The sequence below is a fragment of the Oryza sativa genome, chromosome 6, assembly GCF_034140825.1.
Source record: "Oryza sativa Japonica Group chromosome 6, ASM3414082v1".
Classification (NCBI taxonomy): domain Eukaryota; kingdom Viridiplantae; phylum Streptophyta; class Magnoliopsida; order Poales; family Poaceae; genus Oryza; species Oryza sativa.
In genome coordinates, this window is record NC_089040.1 from 7,251,260 (window position 1) to 7,275,252 (window position 23,993).

At 43.5% G+C, this 23,993-nt stretch overlaps 2 protein-coding genes and 1 long non-coding RNA gene across 3 annotated transcripts; 1 reads left to right on the plus strand and 2 right to left on the minus strand.

Moving 5' to 3' along the window:
* Window positions 1-3,465: 3,465 nt before the first annotated feature.
* LOC136357117 (uncharacterized) lies at window positions 3,466-5,419 on the minus strand. Its single transcript, XR_010742200.1, has 2 exons — window positions 5,290-5,419; window positions 3,466-3,743 (listed from the first exon to the last, which is right to left on the minus strand). It is a non-coding gene; the product is annotated as an uncharacterized lncRNA (long non-coding RNA).
* A 5,341-nt stretch (window positions 5,420-10,760) lies between these two features.
* LOC4340599 (uncharacterized) lies at window positions 10,761-12,978 on the plus strand. The gene is made up of 2 exons (XM_015786101.3): window positions 10,761-11,468; window positions 12,481-12,978. Exons 1-2 carry the CDS (start codon window positions 10,995-10,997, stop codon window positions 12,574-12,576), a joined length of 570 nt encoding a protein of 189 aa, XP_015641587.1. The 5' UTR covers window positions 10,761-10,994; the 3' UTR covers window positions 12,577-12,978.
* Window positions 12,979-19,746: 6,768 nt separating this feature from the next.
* LOC9271619 (cyclin-D1-1) lies at window positions 19,747-23,993 on the minus strand. The gene is made up of 6 exons (XM_015787262.3): window positions 23,309-23,993; window positions 23,125-23,211; window positions 21,662-21,757; window positions 21,377-21,578; window positions 20,165-20,307; window positions 19,747-20,014 (listed from the first exon to the last, which is right to left on the minus strand). Exons 1-6 carry the CDS (start codon window positions 23,708-23,710, stop codon window positions 19,853-19,855), a joined length of 1,092 nt encoding a protein of 363 aa, XP_015642748.1. The 5' UTR covers window positions 23,711-23,993; the 3' UTR covers window positions 19,747-19,852.

Genomic DNA, 23,993 nt, shown 5'->3' on the forward strand with positions numbered 1-23,993 from the left:
GTGATGGTTGAGTTAGCGTGGGCCCCAAAAATAAGGGTGATCACGTTATCACCCTCTCTCTTTCCCCCCTTCTCTCCCTTCCTCCTCTCTCACTCATTCTCCTCCTCGTCTGGGCAAGGCAGCTAGCGGGTGGGGAGGAGGCCGGCGGGGTGAAGTGGGAGAGGACAAGGTCCAACGGCCGACAACAGGCAATGTGGGAGCAGGTCGGGGCGCCGGGGTTCGAGTCTGTCGAGTTCGAGGCAAAAACGGGCAGCGACCGGGGGAGAACTGAAGGCACGCGGCATGATCGGCAGCCGATGGGGGAGAAGAGCGGCGGTAGCATTCAGTGGCGAAGATGGGTGGCAGCCGGGGAGAATCAGAGGCGCGCGGCGCGACCAGCAGCTGAAGCGGAGAAGAGCGGCGACGACGCTCGGTAGCGAAGACGGACGACAGCTGGGGAGACTGGAGGCGCGCGGCGCAGCCGACAGGGAAGAGCGGCAGCGGAGCTTGTCCATGATCTTGCGCCTCCCCTCTCTTGTCTTCCTCCTCAAGGTGTTCACTTCCATCGATGCCACATCAAGGATGCTGCCCACCACCGACCTCGTGCGGGACGTCACCGCCCTAAGGAGCCACGACTCAGAGCGAGTTCAGGTCCTCCCCACGGGCATCGTCCACGGGTGGCGACCCACCGCCGCAGTGCTCGCCTTCACCCCCGCAGCAGGCCATGGTGGCTGTCCTCTCCCGCCGGCCGCCGTCTCCTAGCTCCACTCCTGCCACCCGCCGCCCTCCATAGCTGGTCGCTACGGCGGTGCCTCACGGCAGACGCCGACAGACCTCCTTTCCCGACTCGCCCCGCCAGCCCAGATTATGAGAAGAGTGAGAGAGAGGTGGAAGGGAGAGAATATGGGAAAGAGAAGGGGTGACAACGTGGTCACCCTTAAATGCGGGGCCATATGGGTCCGCGATAAATCAGCCACCACGTTGGACAAAACCGCCTGAGGACCCAAAATGATGGCATACATCTGATTTTGCGGTGGGGATGATTTTGTAATCTGATGATAAGATGAGGGACCTTGTATGTACTTTTTTTCCCTTTAAGCTCTACGTACTGCTGCCTAGTTCGGCCTATTTCCGTGGAGGGCTAGAGGCCCAACTGAGGCACATCCCGAATCGATCACATGTCGAACCAGAATTACCGAACTACTCGTGTAGAAATAAGTTCACTTTGAATCCCTCAAATATATGTCTAATCTAATATGTACCCCTCAATCGCAATACCATATATCTTGAACATCCAACTGTTAAAACCGGTACAAAATAACTTCCTCGGTGGTTTTGAGGGTGGCTTTCGCTGACGTGGCTCGTTGACCTAGTCTAAACACCGAGCCAGCATGTGGGACTCATCTGTCATCCTCTATCTTATTCCCTTCTCCCTCTTTTCTCTCTCTCTCTCTCTCTCTCCCTCTTATCTCGCTGAGTCTCTCCCCTTCCGCCTTCTTCTGCACAACGGCGATGGCGTCGGGAGGACGAGGGCAGCGGCGGTGATGGCGACAGGAAGACGAGGGGAGCGGCAGCGGCGGCGAGCTCCCACCAGGGTGCCTCGGAACCGGTGGCAGTGACTCGGCCTCGCGAAGGCTCGCGGATGTAGGCCCTAGCGAGAGCGATGGCCTCGTTGGCTATGGCGGCCCCTGTGTTGCTGCTTATCCTCCTTGCCTCGCAGTCACCGGGGTGATCTCCAATGGCTACGACCACTGCTACAAGGCCAATGAGCAATGGCAGAGCTGTTCTCCCCTTCTTGTTCGTGTTTGTGGAGCGCCAGCGGTGGCGGCGGCGGCAGTGGAGCTGAGTGGCTGAGGTGATGGAGCCAAGGGACCATTCATGCGGGGATGATGGTGAGGTGGATCCAGAGGGTGACATCAAGCTCCACTCCTCTCCTCCGGCTTCTCGTTCTTCCAGGACCTAGCACACGAGAACGACGAGGGTGACAAAGAGGTGCAGGGATGGCGGTGGAGGTTCCTCCTCACCGGCCGCTCCCAATTCAACACCACCTCCTAGGTGGCCCTCGTCGGTGTCGACGTGTGCCCCGTCGAGAGCCTCGACTGCGAGTACGACGTCACTCATTTTCCCTTCCCAATTCGAGGCACGCGATTCGCTACGGTCATGACCCAGGTGGCGGCAATGGCCTCCTCAAGCATCGTAGCCGTTCGGCCTCCTCGGTTGGAGATGGCTCTGTCTCGGTCCACGCCAACACCCAGGTCCTGTTCCGTCGAAACCGCCGACCGCCCTCCCCTGCTTGAGCTTGTTGGCATCGGCATCGTCGCGGCTACAAATAGAGCAAGAGGTGGAGAGAGAGACAGAGGGTGGGGGGAAAGGAGGAGCAACGAGGAAGGCCGAATGGGAAGGGGGGGGGGGGGAGATGAGAGAGAGGGAAGAGGAGGAAGAAGGGAAGGAGAGAGAATGACATGTAGGCCCCACATATAAGTGGGTCATATAATAATTTGGTGTGAATGATAAATGGGTCCCACGTAAATTTTTTTAATTATAATACCACGTGAACCTCCAAAACCACCGAGGAAATCAAACTGTTCCGGTTTTAATAGTTGGGAAGGTTGAGATATCCAGTATTGTGGTTTAGGGATACGAATCAGTTTCGACCACTAGTTAAGAGAGTAAAAAAAGTGAACTTATTCCACTCGTGTAGATGAAGAAGGGCTATGCCATTTGGTAGCCCGGAGACTGGGGGGCTTGTTCACTTCGTTGCCGAAATCAACCATATTAAATTTTGGTAATGTCACATTTTAGCACATATTGGCATTTTCAAATTTTGATAGTGTTGGCTTTGATTTGATAGAGTTTTAAGAGAGGAAGCTTTTAGAAATATCAAAATTTAATAAGATAATAATGATTGAAGTGTGTTGAGTTTGTTGCGTTATTAAAATTTGGTAAGATTGCAAGCGGCGATAAACTGAACGGGTCCTGGAGTCCTTGACGGCAGTGTTGCCGCCTTGCCGGCGGCCAGTGAGCCGGTTCCACCGACAACACTCCAACTACCTTATAATATACAATGTCCAATCTCTATAGGAGCGAATTTCAGATTAGGTTATTTAAGGGCTAAGTTTTCTGTTTGATAGGCTATATTCTAAGTTAAAAAGATTGTATATATCATCTAGTTGGATGTAGAGGCTGGGTAAAAAATACCCTTCTCACAAAGAAAATTGATACACATTGTCTAGTGGCATTCCTGTTTGGGAAATAGAAAGGACTTCCGTCTTTTCCAGCTACAGGCAACCTTTTTCCTTAGGCCTTATTTGGTTGCTTGGGAAATGATCTCAAGGGGAACCTATCCAGGGAGGGACTGAGTGAATCCCTCCCATATCACTCAATCCCTGCGGGGTTCGAATCCCTGCCCGTTTCTAATCCCTGTCATAGAAACCCTGCTTTCGTTTAGCACGGGGAAAAATAAGGCAGCAGCTGTACGTTCCCAAGTAAGCAATGAACCAATATGCATTCTCCCAGATCAAATCCATAGGACACAGTAAAAAAAAACATTGTTTAGCACAGGGAAAACACACATGTATGCTGTACGTTCACAAATGCATACATGAAAGGGTCACAAAGTAATCAAAATGGTTACAATTCAGTTGTTTTTTTAGAATAAATAGAACTAGCCAGCTAAGAGCTAAACTACAAATTGAATGCAAGTGTTTAAGCTTAGCACTAATGCCACCATGAGCTTCAGTCACCCAGCTGCAGTGTTCCCATCTCTGGAAAAAAAAAGGGAACAACATTGGATCAATTCCAAAAAGAAATACACCATATATGTTCTTTCTTGTCAACCAAATATCAAATTGAATTAATGCAGAGTACAGATTACAGAAGAGCAGACAAGTAAAGAAAAGAGCCACACTTGATATCCAAACTAAGGCTGATGCACTACATGGAATGCTAACAGTCTGATAGAACAAAAGATGAAAAGAGACTTGAAAGTTCATGAACTAGGAAGCTAACAAAAATACAGTTAATTGGCTTTTGTTTTTCTGGAACAAGCACTACTTTGTAAGTACAGCTATACAAGTGTGCTCCAGTTTCACAACAAGAAATGGAGATAAAAGAAGAGAAAGCAGCTTGTTCATTTCTTCAGTTAGACCAAAATTTACAGTGAGGACTGACTGCATTTGCTGTCTGAATCTGGCGACAACATGATACACTACGGTGAAAACGATGCTCTTAATAGGAAAGCCCTGCAAGTTTCATCTTCTATTTAAGTTTCACATATGTAAGGTTCACCACTAAAGTATCATCATGGTTCCTTGTATCAACTAAACACCGTGACATTCTGAAGTTTGAGCAAGAGCTAGCTATAGATAAACACAGAGGATCCTAATCCAGTACAAATCTGATTGATTAATCAAATATATATCACAATAAACTAATGACTAATAAAAAACAACTCTTATTAGCACTTCAGTGCTCCTGCTGATCGGCCCCTAGACAGATATATGTATGCTAGTTTCACTTTGATGCTATTAAGCTTCCTGTATTTGTTGACACCTTATTACCAGCAAATAAAAAAGGAAATCTCTGCACTGCAAGTCTGCAACTATATCTACATGACTCTGAATTTCTTCAGATTTTGCAATCTTGAGAAGAATCAAGTTCGAACCCTGCAACTTTGGAAAGTAAAAGAAAGAAGAAACTCCTCTGTACTGCACCTGCAATTGCATGACTCTGAATTCCTTCAGATTTCGCAAACCTGCAACTGCAACTACATCTACATGACTCTGAATTTCTTCAGATTTTGCAATCTTGAGAAGAATCAAGTTCGAACCCTGCAACTTTGGAAAGTAAAAGAAAGAAGAAACTCCTCTGTACTGCACCTGCCATTACATGACTCTGAATTCCTTCAGATTTCGCAAACCTGCAACTGCAACTACATCTACATGACTCTGAATTTCATCAGGGTTTTGGCGAGTCTTACAGAGATGCTACGGGCCAAGAACCAAGAACCCTCTCCTCCTCCTTCTCCTCTCCTCTCCGGCGTCCAAGAACCCTCCCGTGTCCCGGCGCCGCCGCCGGATCTGGACAAGGACAAGGCGCCGCCGAAGCCGAAGCCACCCAAGCCCAAGCCCAAGCCGCCCAAGTCGGAGCCGGAGCTGAACACGCGGTCGGCGTCGGCGTCGGCGCCGGAGCACGACCAGATGGCCGGGCCCTACGGCACGGTGCGTGCGACGACAGGAAAGGGAGAAGAGAAGGAAACCCTAACCCTAAATTTGAAAGAGGAGGGGAAAGGGGGGAAGGAAGCGTGCTCACCGGAGAGAAGGTGGCGGCCGGAGGAGAGAGCTGTGCGCCTCCGGATCGCGCCGCTCCCGCCGTCGCGTCCGGGTCTTCGTTGCGCCGCCGCTCCTCTCGAGGAATTTTTCCGCTCCTCTGGAGAGTAGGTGATTTTTTCCCGGGCGGACAGCACAGGGAAACCCCGTGGTGGGCCGGGCTAAAATTTACGCTAGGGCTTAACCGAACGTACAATTTCATATGGGCCGAGATTGTTTCCTCGCCAGGGTGATCCATGGGGATTGGACCTTGATCCCAGCCGTTCCCGGCCCAACCGAACAAGGCCTTACAGTTTTGTAATAGCCTGGAAACAGTGCTACTATGGCTCCGTTCAAGTTTACTGCAGTAAATTAAGTACGGGCATGAAAAGAAAATCATTAACATATAATTAATTAAACTTTAGTTACTTTAAACATAAAAATAGATTTATCTAATATTTTAAAAATAGCTTTTATATAATAAATTTTCTCATGAAATATGCCGTTTAATATAATTTAAAAAACGTGCTAACGAAAACTGAAGTAACATCTGTATCTAGCCGGGCCTGTGGTCTAATCCTGAATACGTGGACATCACAAACCGATCCTCACATGGCCTCTTAAATTCAGCACAGTACAATTGAATATAGCGTCGTGTATCTACATCCTTGATGATCTTGACGACGTCGGAAAGCGATTCTTGATACTCAAGTACGAGATTTATGAATCCTCAATTCTCATGTCCCTTGAGCAGTACGTGGACTTCTGCTGTTGCCGACTGAATTCTTGGCATTCAATTCTCAACTGATCAACCTAATTCAGCTCTCACATCACCGCCGGCCACTTGGAGCTGCAAGTTATTTTTCTTCTATTCCACGAGCTAGCTTGAGCTCGATCAGTCACATCTGGTATCTCGAGTAGATGGAGAAATTGTGCGTCGATGGGGGAAAATGTTTATGGGAAGATCCAAAATTGCCATATGCCTGTGGCTGTGTGTGATTTCAGGAAATCTATATGTAGTTATTGACTTTTTTAGGCTATAGCATATAACCATCAATTTTATTGAAATAACTATAAATATTATTTATTTTATTATTTTTTTGCGGGGATTATTTATTTTATTATTAAAAGTGCTTAAGTATGAGATATTTTTTTTCATTAAATTTACGAACCAGATGAATGACCATACGTCATGTCTAAAAATTAACGGCATCATACATATTAAAACCATTGAGAGTATTTTGTATACAATCTCATCATTTATACACAGGAGCGTTCATACGTAGTACTATTAACTAGGGTCGGGATCCTGGTTAAATTATTTAATTCTAGTATATCACTAAATAATCTATCTATTTATTATATTATTAAAACAGTTTTGAAAGAAGGCACTACGTTCGCTGTGGGGTCTAGAAACTCCCACATTAATCGGAGAAAAAGAGAAAAATATAGACCACTAAATCATAGTAAATCTAGATCTCAAGGGTTAAGATTTAATGCGTAAAATTTTGGAAATATACTGTTGTTCCACATAAGCACTATAGAAGCGGACATGTTAGTATGATACAACTCAGATTGAGTATGGCGTATAGTAGTAGCATCAGGACACCAGACTCTATTTGGAAAGGAATATAACTTAGCAAAACGAAACAGAACTAGAGTAGGTTTCATGTGAGGCAGCAGTAAAATAGTTGTACCGCACGCGTATAATCCTATCATTGTTTTTAACAGTGATTTACACCTTCCAATAAAAATTAACGGGCACACTAAAAACTAGCAAAAGAACATGTGCATTATCACCAGATCTAGATTGTTTCTTTCTTTTGCATACGCGTATAATCCTATCATTGTTTTTAACAGTGATTTACACCTTCCAATAAAAATTAACGGGCACACTAAAAACTAGCAAAAGAACATGTGCATTATCACCAGATCTATATTGTTTCTATGTTTCTTTTGCATATTCTTGAAAAAAATCCTTTAAATTCAAAATACAAATGTAATAAAAACTCAATCCGGATGCTAGAAATTACCACATTAACCGTAGGAAAAAAGGAAAATATAATAAATTCTGAAATTAGAAAAAAGTTGAATACAATTTATAAATAACCAAAATTTGTAATAAAAAAATAAAGACTATTGAAAGAAGAGACCATCCAGAACACATGACGAGATTAATTAAAAATCAGAATAACAAATAAAATAAATTTTGAAAATAGAAAAATAACTATAAGAGTTCAAGTAGGAATATAATTTTGTAAATAAAACATATCGGAATGAAAATATGAAATTTTCAAAATAAAAAAATAAAGTACATATAGAACACAACGATGACAAATGACAGATGATAATAAAGAGGGGAGAAGCAATGTGCATGTAAAGAGTTGAGTGGTGACGGTTGATTGGGCATCTAAAAACTACTAACAAAACTCTAAATAGAATCCCAATTATGATTAAAACGAGGAATGATGGACAGGCCGTTAACCAACATAGTCAAGGCGGTTGGCGGGACGCCTAAAAGGTAAAAAATAAAAGATAATGATAATCATGTTTGATTTTAATATCTCAATGACAACAAAGAGGGGAGGCAACGTGCAGCCATAGAGGAGTACAGTGGTAAAGCTGTGGATGGTTTAGCGGGACTTCTACAAAGTAAAAAAAAAATCCCAAAATGATAATTATGTTTAATTTTTAAAATCTCAGTAACAATAAAAAGATGAGGCAGTGGACGGGTCATAAAGAAGTATAGTAGCAGCGTGTTTGACGGGACTTCTAAATATTATAAAAATGAAACTCAACGAGAAAGTAAACTCTAAAAACTATATGGTCCAATTTTTAAAGGTTCAAAACTTTTAAAAAGTAAAAAATAAACCAATAATAATCATGTTCGATTTTAAAATCTCAATGACAATAAAGATAAGAGGCAGCGGGCAAGTCACAAAAGAGTACAGTGGCAAAGCCGTTAACGGTTTGGCAGGGCTTCTAGAAAGTAAAAAATGAAGGCAAGCGTTTGATTTTTAAAATGCCAATAACAATAAAGAGAGAAGGCAGTTAACAAGATGTAGAGGAGTATAGTGACAGTATTTAACGAGATTTCTAAACATTATAAAAACCAAAACCCAATAAGACAATAAACTCTAAAAGCTATAATGTCCAATTTTTAAAGGTTCCAAAGAGAATGAATAGAAGTAGTGGTAGATCGATCGAGCAAGCAAATAAAGAAGGGATGATAGAAGTAAAACATTAGTAACTGGTGTGACTTTTAAAAACTATAAAATTAGAAACACAGAGATGATAAGATTTGGTCTTTCAAATCTTAAGACGATGAGATATCTATTTAATAAATTTCAAGAAAAAACATGTTAAAAAATAGATAATTTTGTATTGATGCTAGCCGCACAATTGTGCGGACCACCCAGCTAGTTTAGATAATTAATATGTATTGGATCCTGATAATTTTTGTTCTGAGTTTGCCCTTTTTTTTTGACAAATTGACCCTTTTCGAAAACTTATTTCGAAACTAACCTTGCCAAAAACTTTAACCAAAAATAGGCCGTCGGCTTAGCGCGTGTCAGCGCCAGGCCCATTGGCGCTGACCTCATGCCACCGTGGCGGCCGAGCCGATCCCCCAACCGTGGCGGAGAAATTGTGCGTTGATGGGGGGAAAATGTTCATGGGAAGATCCAAAAATGACATATGCCTGCGGCTGTGTGTGATTTCAGGAAATCTAGATGTAGTTATTGACTTTCTAGGCTATAACATAGGACCAATTATTTTATTAGAATAACGATATTAAGTATTATTTATTTTATTGTGAATTATTTTTTATTAAAAGTATTCTCTTCATCCAAAAGTCTTATTTTATTTTTTTACTTTTTTCACATAAGATAAAATATTTATAGTTACATGCATCCAAAACTTAAATGAAGATGTTGTCTTTTCGTTTTGTAGTGCTATTGATGAAACCCGAGTAGCTACATGTATGCGTATAGTCCTCAATCTTCTCACGTACATGATGAGTTAAGCATGAGAAATATATTTTGTGTTTGCACTAAATTTTCAAACCAAATAAATGATCATACGTCATGTCTAAAAATTAACAACGTCATACAACAAGAGTATTTCGTATACAATCTCAACAAACCACATATACTTGTACTCCGAGCGATCGGTGGTGGTTAAAGTTTTCAGAGTGAAACCATTGACATTTGCTTCAGTACTTCTGAAATCTGACGGTAACGCTTGTGGCTGTAAGCTCTGGTACAGACCGTACAGTACTAATCTGGGATGGCTTCAAAGTCTTTACTTGAATGAGAAATTAAGTATACTGTTTATACGAGATGCTCGTACAAGGGAATTGTTCATGTTTAGTGGACACATTTATTAATTAATCAGTATTACTCTGCTAAGAAAACATCTTACACGAGAGATCGATGCTCGTACGAGTTAGAGAAATTTGACTTAAACAAAACTAAAACAGTTTATGATATCGAACAGAGAGAGTAGAAAGTAACAACAACTGCTATACATATTTTTAAAACAAACAAAAAATATGATTCGGTGTTTCATATCGATATAACGGGAAAAAATAATTACAGAACTACAGGCTATACTAACAGACACTACTATCAACAGCCATTATTATCTAAAAAAATTATTATCAACGAGGCGAAAAGGCAGTTCCAGATATGAGGCGCCGAAAACGGCTATTTGTATCCAAGAAAAGTAAGTTAAATAATCTTCATAAAGCTTCTTTTATTATACTACAGCAAATTGCCAACACTAGATGTCAAATAGAAATTAAAGTAGTATCTGGACACGCCATCGCCAATAACTTTTCATTTGTCTTGTGCCTTTTTTTCTTGCTTTCCGATCAAGTGTTCTTGAAAACTGCATGCTTGGTTGTTAGACCATAGAGGCATAGATCATTGATAGGATGTATGATCACCGACCCTTTAGAACCATCCTTTGTTCTTATGCAAAATCTTCTTCCATGACATGGAAAAGTAAAATTTTCAAGTAAACCCAAACAACAGTCATGTAAAAGAGAGTAAAAGAGAGGGTAACTTTGGTTGTGGATGTAAAGGCCGGGTTATTAATCTTTTTTTAAAAAAGAGGTTAATGTTGAAATGTAAACGATCGAATACGGGAAACAACATTAACCTCTTATTGTATAGCTCAAACCCACCAGAGTTTATATTGTGATGCCACAATTATACGGGATGCGATCCTCTTATTTAAGTCCCTGACAAATGGATTAGAGTAAAGTCATGCATATGCGCCAGCATATAACTATATTTCTGGATGAGTAAACAATTATAGAGGGCTAAAATTTGAAAACAAAAAAAAAACTTAAACAAAATTTTGCTAAGTTTGAACAATATTTGCCTAATTAAAAAAAAAAATCAAAACTTTGTCCTCAAAAAACATTAAAAAAAGTAGGACGAAATTGTGAGCGGTAGGCCGTAAATGACCCACCGCGCTGGCGCGGCGACATATAAACGGTCACCCTCCTCAGTTCCCAACGCGAGCGCCAACGGCGGCATCGCATCGCATCGCTCTCGTGTCGCGTCGCGTCGCGCCACCGCCCACCGCCGCGGCCCGCGACGACCGTACTACCACCAGTGCGCTCTCGCCGCCACGCGGCGCCGCCGCTCGCCGCCAGCAAGGAGGAAGGAAGTTAAGCTTTAGTTTTGTTCTCGGTTCTCGATGGGGAACTGCCAGGCGGCGGAGGCGGCGACGGTGGTGGTGCAGCACCCGGGCGGTCGTGTGGAGCGGCTCTACTGGGCCACCACCGCCGCCGAGGTCATGCGCGCCAACCCGGGCCACTACGTCGCGCTCGTCACCCTCCGCGTCGCCGAGGAGAAGCGGCCGCCACCGCCGCCGCCGCCGCCGCCGGCGCGGGCCGAACGGCGCGGCACCGGCACCGGCACGGTGCGGGTGACGCGGGTGAAGCTGCTCAAGCCGCGGGACACGCTGCTCCTCGGCCAGGCCTACCGCCTCATCACCGTCGACGAGGTCACCAGGGCGCTGCAGGCGAAGAAGGAGGAGAAGTCGAGGAGGGCGGCGGCGCAGCATCATCACCTGGAATCCAAGCCCGCCGCCGCCGCCGCCGTCGCCGCCGGAGTTAGGATCAATTCCGGCGGCGACGACCACACGCAGCTCGATGAGAATCTTGATCAGGTTTGTCACAATCTTCTTGCTGCAAGATTTTCATCATCTCAGCTGTTCTTACCATGGCCAATTTACTCCTATAATCCTACTATTCGATCAACTTAATTATACTCCTATAATGGAAGCAACAATTTGATTGATATATGTGCTAATTGCATAAGTAAAGTATCCAGAACTCAATTTCTGAGCAAAAGGGACAGATTTTTGTATGTTTGAAATTTAAATTTGTGAATTTGCATGTTGAATTTTAGCTCTATGTTCCAATGCAATTAATTTCTTTCTTTTGGTTGAGTGAACACTAGGAGTCTAGGAGTAGGTGAGCACATAGTTGGTTAACATTCTAAATTTGGAGTATATTATGAGGCAAGTAAGTTACTTAGGCTATTGCTCAACCCAACTGTTATTTCTATGTTTAGTTGGCCACCCTCCTTGTGACACACTAGTACCTAACCAACTAACCAGATCCATTATAGATATCATATAATACCTGATCATGATACCAGGAATATGTTTAGCAATAATGTACTCTTAAACATGATATAATGGCTCTGTTTAGTTATGTACTTAGTGGACAAATTATTCCCAAACCAAGCTTTAAACAACAACCTTGTGTGCCATACCATGATTTCCTCACACCACATGGAAAAAGGCATGGATGGGTGGTTTACTTATTTTTCTTTCCTGTCATCTCCTAAATAAAAACATGCAAGTTTGACATTCTCTTGTAAGATGTCAGATACATGGGGAATATGGAACCTACTAGTTTACAAGATGATAGCAGAAAGTCCAAGAAAGGCCAGACTTTCAATAGTCTAAAATCTTGCAGCTACTCCTAACTCCTAAAAATTAACTATTGGTCATGAAGAATCATCCAACACTAATTCTTTGGATTGTACCAATTTTTGCTTTATCTTTAATTTGATTTGATTCCAAGGTCTCCTAAACTATATAAAAGATTAACAAAGTGCCATGTTCTGAATTCTGATTACTCATCTGCCACCCATCCTATTGTGGTTTGCAGCATGACAGAGACGGCCAACGGAGCAGCTCGGCGACACATTCTAGGCATCGTCAATGGCGCCCATCACTGCACAGCATCGCCGAAGTCAGAAGCTGACACGATCGTCAGTGGCCGGCCAGTTGAACTGATCTGTGTTTTTAGAGTTCATGCTCATCATTTCATCAGAAGTGCATTTTCAGCTGATGCGATGTTCAGTTTGGTTGTGTTGGGTTCAGCATCTCTCAACAGAGAAGAAGATGATCAGTAGCTCTGAATGCATCATATTCAGAGTTTCAGTTAGTAGGTACCAAGTCACTGTAAGAAATCACCAATCTTACTCAGGCCATTTTACTGAGGTCAAGATTGTTTCTGGCTTGGGAAGTAAGTTGGTACCTTAATTTGCATTGCATCTTAGAGTTGGCACATACAGAGGGGTATTTATTAATCAAAAGCAGGGTGATGTACTATTATATATTCAGTTTAAGATGCAAAGTACATCCTTTGCAGATAGCTTTTTAAGGATTCTTGTGTATTTTACTGCTGCTCTTTGGGTGCCGAATTTGTGATCATTGGATCGCCGCAATCATAGAACACAGGAGCTGGAATCCGAGCTTTATGTGTTGGAAGCAAGCATACATCTTCAGATTCGCGGCCTATTAGGCCTGCACATTTGTATATTGTTTCCTGCAGATGCAGTTGGTAGTAAGACAAGTGCTAGAGATTTGCCAAGTTAGGTGCCAACACCTGAACTCGAGTTCCCCTGCAATGAACAAGGTTTGGTAGTTGAAGAACTGAAATGATTGACAGAACAGATCATCAAAGGGACACTGGAGCATCATGCCATGTTTGTACATGATGCAAATATGTTCTGTTGGGGATAATTACCCTAATCTGAATTTATTTTCCTTTCTTGATGAATCCTACTCTCTCATGTCCCAAACACAACTTTGGTGTCCTAAATCATAATGCTATCAGGAAAGCAAGTTCTTTTCGAGCTAAACCTACTCATACAATTTCCATTTACAAATACCAATCCTAAAAAGTTTCAGAAGCTTGGATAGCACATCTGTCCAAAACAACATGGGTTTGTGGCTGTACAACAAAGCACCAGAAAAAAAAATCAATCATTGCTGGTTGGTTGGCCGGTACAGAATTCAGTAGATAGAATGTGAAAGAAAGAGCTCCAAATTCCATGGCAGAGTGCCACACAAATCAAGGCACGTAAAAAAAAAAGATGATGATCAGTAGTGCTTGATTACCAGGTTGACCAAACCAAAGTCGCTTTTAACTCCTTTATTTTTTTCCCTCTTTTTCTGACGGCTGCATTTCGGAACGTTGGGGAGCTTGATCGATTGCCTTGCCGATCGATCGATCGATGGAGATTCAGCCAAAGCTGAAAGAGCCACCCATTCTTCTTCAGAGAACGCACAAATCGATCGAACAATACCCGATTGATTCAGGCTTTCAAAGCGTGGCATGTGGCATACTCTGCTCCACCGCCACTGCCATCCTCCACTTCCATCAATGGCGGCCGGCTTCCGTTCACGAATCTTCGTTACCAACGCTGCCGCATAAAAACCCACTTCATAATTTTGTTTACCACTTACTAGTATAAAATTTGGAAGTAAAAATTAACTAGGACCATGACGAGCAGGACCTTTAGGTGATGTTCGTTTCTACTTAAGATGAAAAAATATACACTGTTCTAGCAGTTTGGAAATCAAACAAATAAAAACGAAAATAAAATTTACATCTTAATCAGAAAAGAACGGGACGTTACGTTCATCATATCATGACTTTCCAAGATCATCCAACGAGAATGGAATGGATCAACGACGACGATCGTGTCACGCGGCTCTCGATCCAGCGCGCACTCGGGGCTTCTTTTGATGGGACTGACGTACTCCGCCTTTCTCCGGGCCGAAAGGGGGAGGGAGCCGGCCAGACGCATGCATGCAGACGCAGTGCGTGATGTGCGTGCGTGCGTGTGAGATGGGCAGGGACGAAAGCGACGAGAGGAGCCATGGATTCCACTGGGAAAGAGGAGAGGAGGGAGGATATACGAGAGTGTGAGTCCGTCATTGGTCTCTTTCTTTCTCGTCCCCATCTCTTGTTCTGTTGTCGTGCGCGAGAGGGGAGGACGGACCGTCCGTCGGCATGCACGCGCGTGTGGTAGACTGGTGGTGACTGGTAAAAGCTGCCATTGCATGTGGAAGAGCGGTTTCAATCAGCGTTTTATCAGATTGTAACGCATGCAAATGTAAAAAATTTGAAATTTGAAAATGGTTGATTAGATCCATGCCTTTAAAAATATCATGTTGAAGAAAATGTTCATTATCATTTATCAAACCGGCTGAGTCCATGGATAGCTTATATACCAGCTCTCATAATATTTTTTTTATAAATTGATTTAAACCCTATTATAATAAAAGAAATACATATAGACCCTTAAGCTTCTTGTGGACCCACCTGTCAGTCACCCTCCCTTTTCTTTTCTTTTTTCCTTTCCTAACCCCTCCCCCTCTGATCAGTCCCTTCTTCCATATGTTCATTGACGACTCCTCTCCTCCATTCTCCGGTCGCTTCTTTGTCCGCCTCACGTCGGTTGCTTTACCATACTGGTGCTGTCGTTTCCTTGTTCTCCCGAACACCTCAATCACCATTGCTATCCTCTCCTAGTCTCCAACATCTCCCTTCTCAGACTATGCGCATCGTCCATCTCTACCTCAATCGCCATTGTGTTTCCTACAATCCTACTCCGGCCACCGCGCTCCGAGCGGACTAGATTCCGGTGGTTGAGCTCCTAGCAATATGGTCATGTGCTCATTGGATCAGGTCACGAATATGATCAGGCCAAATCAAGGGGCACCGATGGTGGAGTAACCAGGTTGATTACAAGACGGTGGAGTTGTCTGGGCAAAGGTCCTAGCAACAAAGCAGCCTTGAGCAAAGGTCGCAGTAGAACATATCGACGATGAGATTGGAACCACGACGGCGAGCAATGGAGCTACCTGAGCATGGCTTCATCTTCGGAACGTTTTTCCTTGGGAAGCCATCCATAGCTTCTCTAGGGCACGCGTGGTCATGCGGAGCCACTGCTTCGCCTGACGTGATAAGTTGGCTCCCACATGGCCTAGCAAGACCACTCCTCATGTCCCCGCATTAGGGTATCCTCAGTGTTAAGATACACCATAACCATAAGGTGAAACCCACAACCATATATATTTTTACTCGTGGTAAATGCTATAATGTATAACATCTCTTCTTCACCTTAAGGTGTGGCCCACCAAGGAAAACAAATTGTATTCGTCCATTTTAGCATGAAGATTCAAAGCCAACATACACATTGAAAAGATATAAATTAATTTTATATTTCTTATGGCTAGCTCTAAGCTTAGAGCAAGGCTAATAATACAGCCGACTTGTTGGTTATAAGGTTCTTTGCAATTTTTTCTTAGCCTACAAATATAATAGTTAACTATTTATAATTAATATAGTGCCCATTTGTCTCTCTCACAGAATTTTTTGGTTCTTGCGTCCAAGCCGGCTGTAAATTTACAGCCCGCTTCTCCTCTCTCTCCTCTCTTCTCTCCATCACCTCAGCATTTAGCCGACTTACAGCCTCCTATTATACTTGCTCTTAAGGTTAGCCATAGCCATATATTCTCTTGTGAGTTTACTTCCCAATACATAAAGTTATACTACAAATATTATTTTAGTGCTTAAGGTTAACTTTACATGCACATTGGAGATGCCCTTATGCCTTTAATTTTTAAGGTCACGGTAAATTTTTTGCAGAAAAGGAGAGCGCCTGGCCGGCCACCAGCTCACTGTTGCAAATAGTAGAAACTCAACAATTTTATGAAAAACTATACTAGAAACTTGATAACTGCACCACACCTGCACTTCTCATCTTTTGCAAATTAAATAAATTATCACCTTCAGCAGTTCAGTTAGTTTTAGTACTATAGCACATTGCTAAGCTGGATCTTAATCAATCAGTGTATAATCATCCATCATCAGAGATAATACCTGCCAAAGGCAAACACCACAATGATACAATCTACAAAGCCCCAAACTGAACAGATTACGCAAAGATATCTCTCCCATGATAATATGATATTATGCACAGATCCATCAAAACCACAGTGTCATCACACTATCTCAATATATCAACAATCATTGCCTGCTTTAACACTGACCAAGATTAGGTTATCTTTACGCAAAGAGCTTTGTTTTTTCATAGCTAGATTAGTGCAGGGATTAAACGACACCTCAGCTTCAGTAGCAGCTGGGGCAATGCATTTGTCTGGGAAAGGAGTCGATCTCATCGATTGTTCAGATCATCTTTTAAATAAATACATGTGTGTCACGAAGCTGGGCTTGGCTGGCTGCAGGCAGCAGTTCGAAATGCGCATCGAGCTGGTGAGCAAATGATCTTTGCCACTGTGACGACGACGACGCTGCTTTACATAAAGGCAGGACAAATAATCTGGTAAGAATTTGGGGCCTCTCTCTGCTGCTTGCCCTGAAGATAGCAACTGGTTGTCGTGTTGCCATAGGCAAAATTTAAGTAGCACAGTGGTTTAGGTCTAACTAACACACGCATGCAACTATAAATATGTAATATGAAGTGTCCTGAATCTTTTCAAGTTCATAGGATGGATGGTCTCCTGAAAAAAGAAAATTCAGAGTCCTATAGTTATTTTGTTTACTTAAAATGTACTCTGAATAATGAAATGATCGACTTACCTTTATGGTGATCTCAAACGAGTACCCCTATCTACTACTATTTAGTATTATCATCGATATAAGTGATCTTAACCGTTAATTTATCTTGTTAGTACTTCCTCCGTGTCAAAATGTAAGTACTTTTTAGGTTGGTACGAGTATTAAGAAAGTAGGTGGAAATGATTAGAGAAAGTGTGTGATTGGTTGAGAAGAGAAAAAGAGATGAAACAGAATGTTTGTGATTGACCCCCTATCGCCGCTCCTTTTCATACTTGCGATTGACCCCCTTCAGCGAATCCTTTTCAAGGCTACAGAGCTCGGCGCAATCTCGAAAATTCGGGGGAGAACAACTAGGCTAAGGATCTCAATGTACGCAGACGACGCCATCATCTTCATTAATCCCACCCGAGGCGATGTTACGGCCTTCACGGACATCCTGCAGCACTTCGGCACTGCAACTGGGCTCGTCACCAATTTTCAGAAATCCCAAGTGGCGCCCATCAGATGCGGCGGCATCGAGTTGAATGAGGTTCTTGAGGGCATCCCTGTGGTGAGGGCAAGTTTCCCCATCAAGTACTTGGGCCTCCCCCTAGCTCTGGGAAGACTGTGGAAGGTGGACTTGCAACCTATCTTTGACAAAATTTCCGGAAGGGTAGCAAGCTGGAGAGGAAAAAATATGGCAGCGGCTGGAAGAACTACGCTCGTCAAATATGTGCTAACGGCGCAACCAATCTACCTTCTGACCGCTCTGAAAATCACAAAGGAATCCCTCAAGCAGCTAGACAAGCAGCGGCGCCGCTTCCTCTGGGCAGGCACAGGTGTTATTACCGGAGGGAAATGCAAGGTCAATTGGACAAAGACGTGCATGCCGACCAGCCAAGGAGGATTGGGGGTCCTAAATCTGGACAAATTCACGAGGGCCTTGAGGTTGAGATGGTTGTGGCATGAATGGAAGGACCAGACCAAACCTTGGGTGGGGCTGGAGACGCCATGTGATGAAATAGATAGGAACCTCTTCGCCGCCTCAACAAACATAACAATAGGGGACGGAAACACGGTGCGATTTTGGGAGTCCACGTGGATTGGTGGGCGAAGACCCAAAGACCTCATGCCGCTTGTCTATGCGATCTCAAAAAACAGAGGAAAACCCCTTCGGCAAGGAAAGGAGGAGGACACCTGGGTGCAAGATTTGAAGCTTGATTCACAATCATCTATCACAATCGACCTTGTCGAACAGCTAGCCGCACTGTGGGAAGTGGTCCGAAATGTGCACTTAGACGTTAGAGAACCAGATCAGATTACTTGGAAGTTCACAAACAACGGGCACTACACGGCCTCCTCGGCTTACCATGCACAGTGCTGCGGGGCGCCGAGCACAAAATTCAATTCCTTGATTTGGAAAGCCTGGGCGTCGGGGAAATGCAAATTTCATGCTTGGCTCATCATTCAGAACAGAGTCTGGACTTCAGACCGGCTTGCGACCAGGGGATGGCAGAACAATGGTTGTTGCCCTCTTTGCCGCCGCGAGATTGAGACGGCATTGCACCTTGTTGCCACTTGTAGATACACCAAGAGGATTTGGCACCTCGTCTCTGCATGGGTGGGCTATCAGCAGATGGACCCAACGGAATGGGAGGAAGCCCAGTCAGTCAAACAGTGGTGGGAGAACATTGCAAACACGCCTAGTGTCCCGAGAAAAGGACTTCGATCGCTCATTCTGTTAGTCGTCTGGGAAATTTGGAAAGAGAGGAATCGGCGGATTTTTGATCACAAATAGGTGGCAACGAACTTCCTACTAATGAAAATCAAAGAGGAGGCGAGCCTTTGGGGCTTTAGCAGGAGCTAAGTGGTTGCGTGAGTTAATCTCGCACACTATACAGCTATAGTGGTTCTATAGTGGTTCTCTGTTTTCCTTTTACCCCTAGGGGTTTGTATTTTCTCCTGCTCTATTCAATGAAAAGGCACTCTAGTGCTGTTTTTCCGTTCAAAAAAAAAAAGAATGTTTGTGATTGGATGAGAGGAAGAGGTATGTGGAGAAATAACTTTATTTTGGGACAAGATATTATGCTAGAAATAGCTATATTTTAAAACAGAAGTAGTATAAGCATGTCACTGAAAATGGAGGTCCTACTGTCCTAGGAGTAGTCCTCCTGAGCAGTGAAAAAAAAAGTACTACTAAATAATACTAATCAGGTTTAACTAGCTAAACAAACACAAATCTTTGACAGGGCTAAACAAGGGGAGGAAGCTTTTGCTAATCTAGTGGTAGCTAACTTGATCAGCCCTGCAAAGTGCAGTGTGCCCAATAGTCCAAAGTGTCGTATCGAATGCATCCTTTGCTTCACTTTCGCATCACTTTGCAGAAAGAAATACACACAGGTTGCTGCCCTATTGGTCCCCATCGATTTCATCATACAGGTGCTCCTCTTTTAATTTTACTCTTTTTTTTTCTTTGAGAAATCTTTAATCCTAGTCTCGATCCCCACATTTATGTTCAAATATGTCATCTTTCTGAATTAAGCTACAAAATTATCAAAGCTTCAACAACCACAAGGATGCAAAAATAAACAAATAAATAGCTCATCCAGGAACAGAAATCGCCGAGGAATGTAATATAATTCAGACTCAAATAAAAGAAAAGAAAAGAAAAGAAAAGAAAGATTCAATCTTCTCCAAAATGGCCATCAAGTTTGCGCCTTTTGCTCCGGGAAGATGAACTTGTTACTGATGAACAAGCTGCAAGTATCATCGGATGTCGCTTCCTCTTCCTCGCAGTAGCATTCAGAGCTCGCTGCAGCAGCTGATAGCAACTGCTGATCCTCTCCTGTAATAACAAATATAAAAACATTTTTTTTAAAAAAAGGATCATTTCAAAGTTACTGACGAACTGACAAAGTTTTGCAAACTACAAGATCTTTCAATTGATCATGTCGTGGGTTGGGTTGGTCAGGACGTCAGAGATCAGGTTACTTACCTCAGTCAGGCCAATGCACCACGAGGCAGCTGATTCAGAGCTGACGCTGCTCCTGTGCGACATGGCTGCAGGCGACTCATTTACTGCGAATAGCACCGCCGCTGCCGCCATTGATGAGGCGCAGTGGTTCAGGAACTCGAGCTCTGTTCCACGGATGGCAACAAGAAGATTCTTGGATCAATTAGCGAGCATTGGATGCAGCGAGATTCAAGGACAAGTTTAGCATTAGTTGGGATGTTTAAGGATAATTACTAGCACTTAATTTCAATATGTAATTAATGATGATGAGACTCATGTAGTTTTTCACAGAAAATGGTGCAAGTACTATTATTTTAGCAGGGTTAAGAAAGCATCTGATCTCTTGTCACATTGAACTGTCACCAGGAATCCAGGATGTTACAAATGTGTTTGGATTGGCCCAGGTAGTGGATGATCATTTAGCCAGCTAACTGGTTGATTGAAATGGAAATCCAATAATCTCCTTCCTATGTACTACAACAGATTTTGGTAAAGTTGTGGTAAAGTGTGGTCACCATCCAAACACCCTCTTAATCCTGACGCAAATAGTGCTACCTAGCAAGGTTCAGAATACCGGTTTGGCAGGAACAGGCCTGGTGAAATTTAAATGCTAATTTTGAATTCAAATCTAAATTTAGAATTTTACATGTTCCCGAACAGAATAGTTCTATATTCAAGTTTTACAATATGTTATTTTATTTATATTCGCATCCTTCCGACCGGTAACTACCCGGGGAACTGGTTGCCATCCGGTTATTGACCGGTAAAACCAACAGTTTTCGGGACCATGACATTGAGTACTCACTACTCACACCATAACTCCAGTGATTCATCTTTTCATCAAAGAGAGGGGAACAAAAAAGTACTTCAATAGAGAGTCAAAGATGCAATGATAATATTATTCAGGCAATGAAAACAACAAATTATATTTCATTGTACTATTTTGCACCTCTTGACATTGGCATTTAGTTTACTTATGTTATGCCACCTTTTACTACTAGTGATAGTATGGTAATAAAATTAAAATATAATCAACATTTTGCTTATTTTAGATATTTTAACTAGACTCTAACGAAAACAATTTTGATTATTCATCTAGTATATTATATGGCATGCGAATAAATGATCAACCTATATGCATCCTAGAGTAAAATTTTGTTTTCTGTTCCCTCAAAAAGAAAACGTTAGCATTACCATGAATTGCACTGAGAATTATTTGGCAAGCACGCAATGCCAAGATCCTTGAGCTTCTTCCAGAGGAGCCAACCTTACAAGCGAAGAAATCAACAAAGGCGAAAGGCGTCACTGACCGGAGCCTCCAATCCAACTCCACGAGGACGATGAGCTCCATCCTCTGGATCGTCCGAGGTTCAAAAATGAATCTTGTTCCTTCAATCTGTTTGCATTTGCTGAAATTCATATTCATAACAAAAGCAAATAAAGACATTGAGTACTCACTATTCACATCAAGTTAGTTACCTGAAGGTCAAGGAGGGGTGGGGCAGAGGACTCCTCCATCTTGGCAGCCAGAGACAAGCAAGCCACACATAGCAATTGGGATGCCCAACCATGATCCTGGGTGAAAGAAATCAAATTGCAATAATAAGCTAGAATCAGATGAGTAGAGTTCTTAAGATAACTGGAAATTCAGCTGTCTATCTCTGCATTAACAAAGAATGCACCGCATTCTCTGAGCATTGAGGAACAAGAGGAGATCGATTAAAAGAAATCTTGTTCGAAGAGAAAAATCTGAAGTATAACATCAAATCACAAACCATGCAACTGATCACAATGAGAATTGATGATGGAATAGTACAACCAACGACAACTCTATGTAGCAATTGCAAGTGTGGTGTACAGAGTCATTTTCAGATTGATATTAACTGTTATGAACTTACGACTGACTTGGATTCTCTAGGAATTTGCAAATAATAATGAATTCATTAGTGTAGGCGGTTTTCTTAAGTAATCGATGGTGACATATTTTCACAGGCAGCCTATGACCTTACAACGGCCCCAACCTTTTCTATAGACGATTATAAATTGGAGCCGTTTAAGAAAAGGAATGGCTGTGGCTTTCTGTAGCAGAGGGATCATGATAATCATATGCAAAAATATGTAGAACGTCGATCCATGAAAAAGTGCCTTGTCCTACCTCTTAATCAGGGTAGTGACCATGTAGATCGGGGATTGAGACCAAATCCAAATCAAAATAGTGCCCCTGCCAATCATAATTCTCAATCTTGGTGTGGTGGCACACCTGGGCAGAAAATGGCATCACCGGTCACATGCATGTTTTTTGTCTACTAATGGGAAAGTTAAAATTCCCTGTTGAATAGACACATCCTCTGACAGAGAATAATGCCCTACTAGCCACCTAACATAGATTCAGAATTCCATCCCTAATGACCTCAATTAATTTGCTGCTACTAGTTGCATCTGCCAAAAACATTCGTTAGCCTTGTGTGCTAGCTAGCTAGGTACTTATTCCCTACAATCCACAATAAAATTATTATTCTCTCGTCCTAAACAATCACAATCATCCTTTATATATTTAATTCATACACATGCTTCCTCAGCTCATTAAACTAATCACAATTATTTTCCAATTTAATTTTATATATCTCCTTAGTTACTTTGAAAAACTCAAAAAAGTATATATATTTTGGGACGGACACACAAGTTACTTAGAAATTCAGTACCATTCTAACCCACATATCATCGGCACATAACTATAGTGCAAGTGTGCTTTTTTTTTACTGCAAATTCTGCCAACTCTGTACTAAGTATGTATGCTACAGCAGCATAGTCTGATCAATTGATTCGTAATCTGCAGCTAATTCTTTTTTTAAGGCCTAATCTCTGGCTCTCTGCAGTGCACTGCGCTTAATCCAGTAACTAGACACAGCTAGAGACAAAAGTGTGGGCGGCCATTGATTTACCGGCAAGCTGCGAGACGACATGAACCTATCCATGTAGCTCACGGCGAGGTACGCCGTCGCCGGCTGGAAGCCGTGGACTGACCGGACCTGGAGAAGAAAGGCGAGTGAAATTAAGATGTGCAAGTTAATTAGATTGCCATGGATCGAGCTAGCTAGATTGCGGCGGTGCTAGCTATAGCTTCACCTTGAGGATCCAGGAGACGGACTCCGACCAGCCGGGCCGGTGGACGGCTGTCCTCGGCGGCGAGCAAGCAGGCATGACGAGCTCGGCACCGACGGGCACGTCGACGTCGTAGTCGTAGTCGTAGCAGTGCTCCTCCCCGCCTGGAGTCACCTGCACCACCTCGCCATGGACGCCGTGTTCGTCTTCGTCTTCGTCGTCGTCGTCAGCGGCTGCGGCGGCCGCGGCGGCGCACGACAATGACGACGACGGCGACGACCCCTGCGCCGGCTCGCCCTCGCGCTCCAGCTCGCCGGCGTCCTCGCCGCACAGCAGCGCGTCGACGTCGTCGTCGACGACATCCACGCAGCACACTACGCCCGCGGAGGACCCGCGTGCGTCGTCTCCGACATGCTTGTACATCATCGCGCCGACGAACTTAGCTAGCTAGCTAGCAAGAAGACATGATTGCGTCGTGCGCCGCCATTTCACCGGCCGCGAGAGCGAGAGCGAGAGCGAGCTACGGCCGCCACAAGGTGCAGGCTGCGATGCGACGGCGCGCGCGCGCGTGTGATGGCGTGCGTCGTAGCGGTGGAGCAGCGGATCACTGTGGGCGATAGCAAAGCTGAGAATTCGCTGGATATGAGAACTGGAAATGAAACCTGCAGGATGCTTGGTTTTATTTGTCTGTCCCGGCAGAACGGCACTG

What these genes read in the sequence shown, in the direction of transcription:
- LOC4340599 (XM_015786101.3), top strand. Translation starts at nt 10,995, where the DNA reads ATGGGGAACTGCCAGGCGGCGGAGGCGGCGACGGTGGTGGTGCAGCAC. An exon ending in TCGATGAGAATCTTGATCAG is followed by an intron (nt 11,469 to 12,480) that starts GTTTGTCACAAT and finishes TGTGGTTTGCAG; the next exon opens with CATGACAGAGACGGCCAACG.
- LOC9271619 (XM_015787262.3), bottom strand. Translation starts at nt 23,710, where the DNA reads ATGATGTACAAGCATGTCGGAGACGACGCACGCGGGTCCTCCGCGGGC. An exon ending in TGTCGTCTCGCAGCTTGCCG is followed by an intron (nt 21,758 to 23,124) that starts GTAAATCAATGG and finishes TCTTTCACCCAG; the next exon opens with GATCATGGTTGGGCATCCCA. An exon ending in AATTCTCAGTGCAATTCATG is followed by an intron (nt 20,308 to 21,376) that starts GTAATGCTAACG and finishes TCCGTGGAACAG; the next exon opens with AGCTCGAGTTCCTGAACCAC.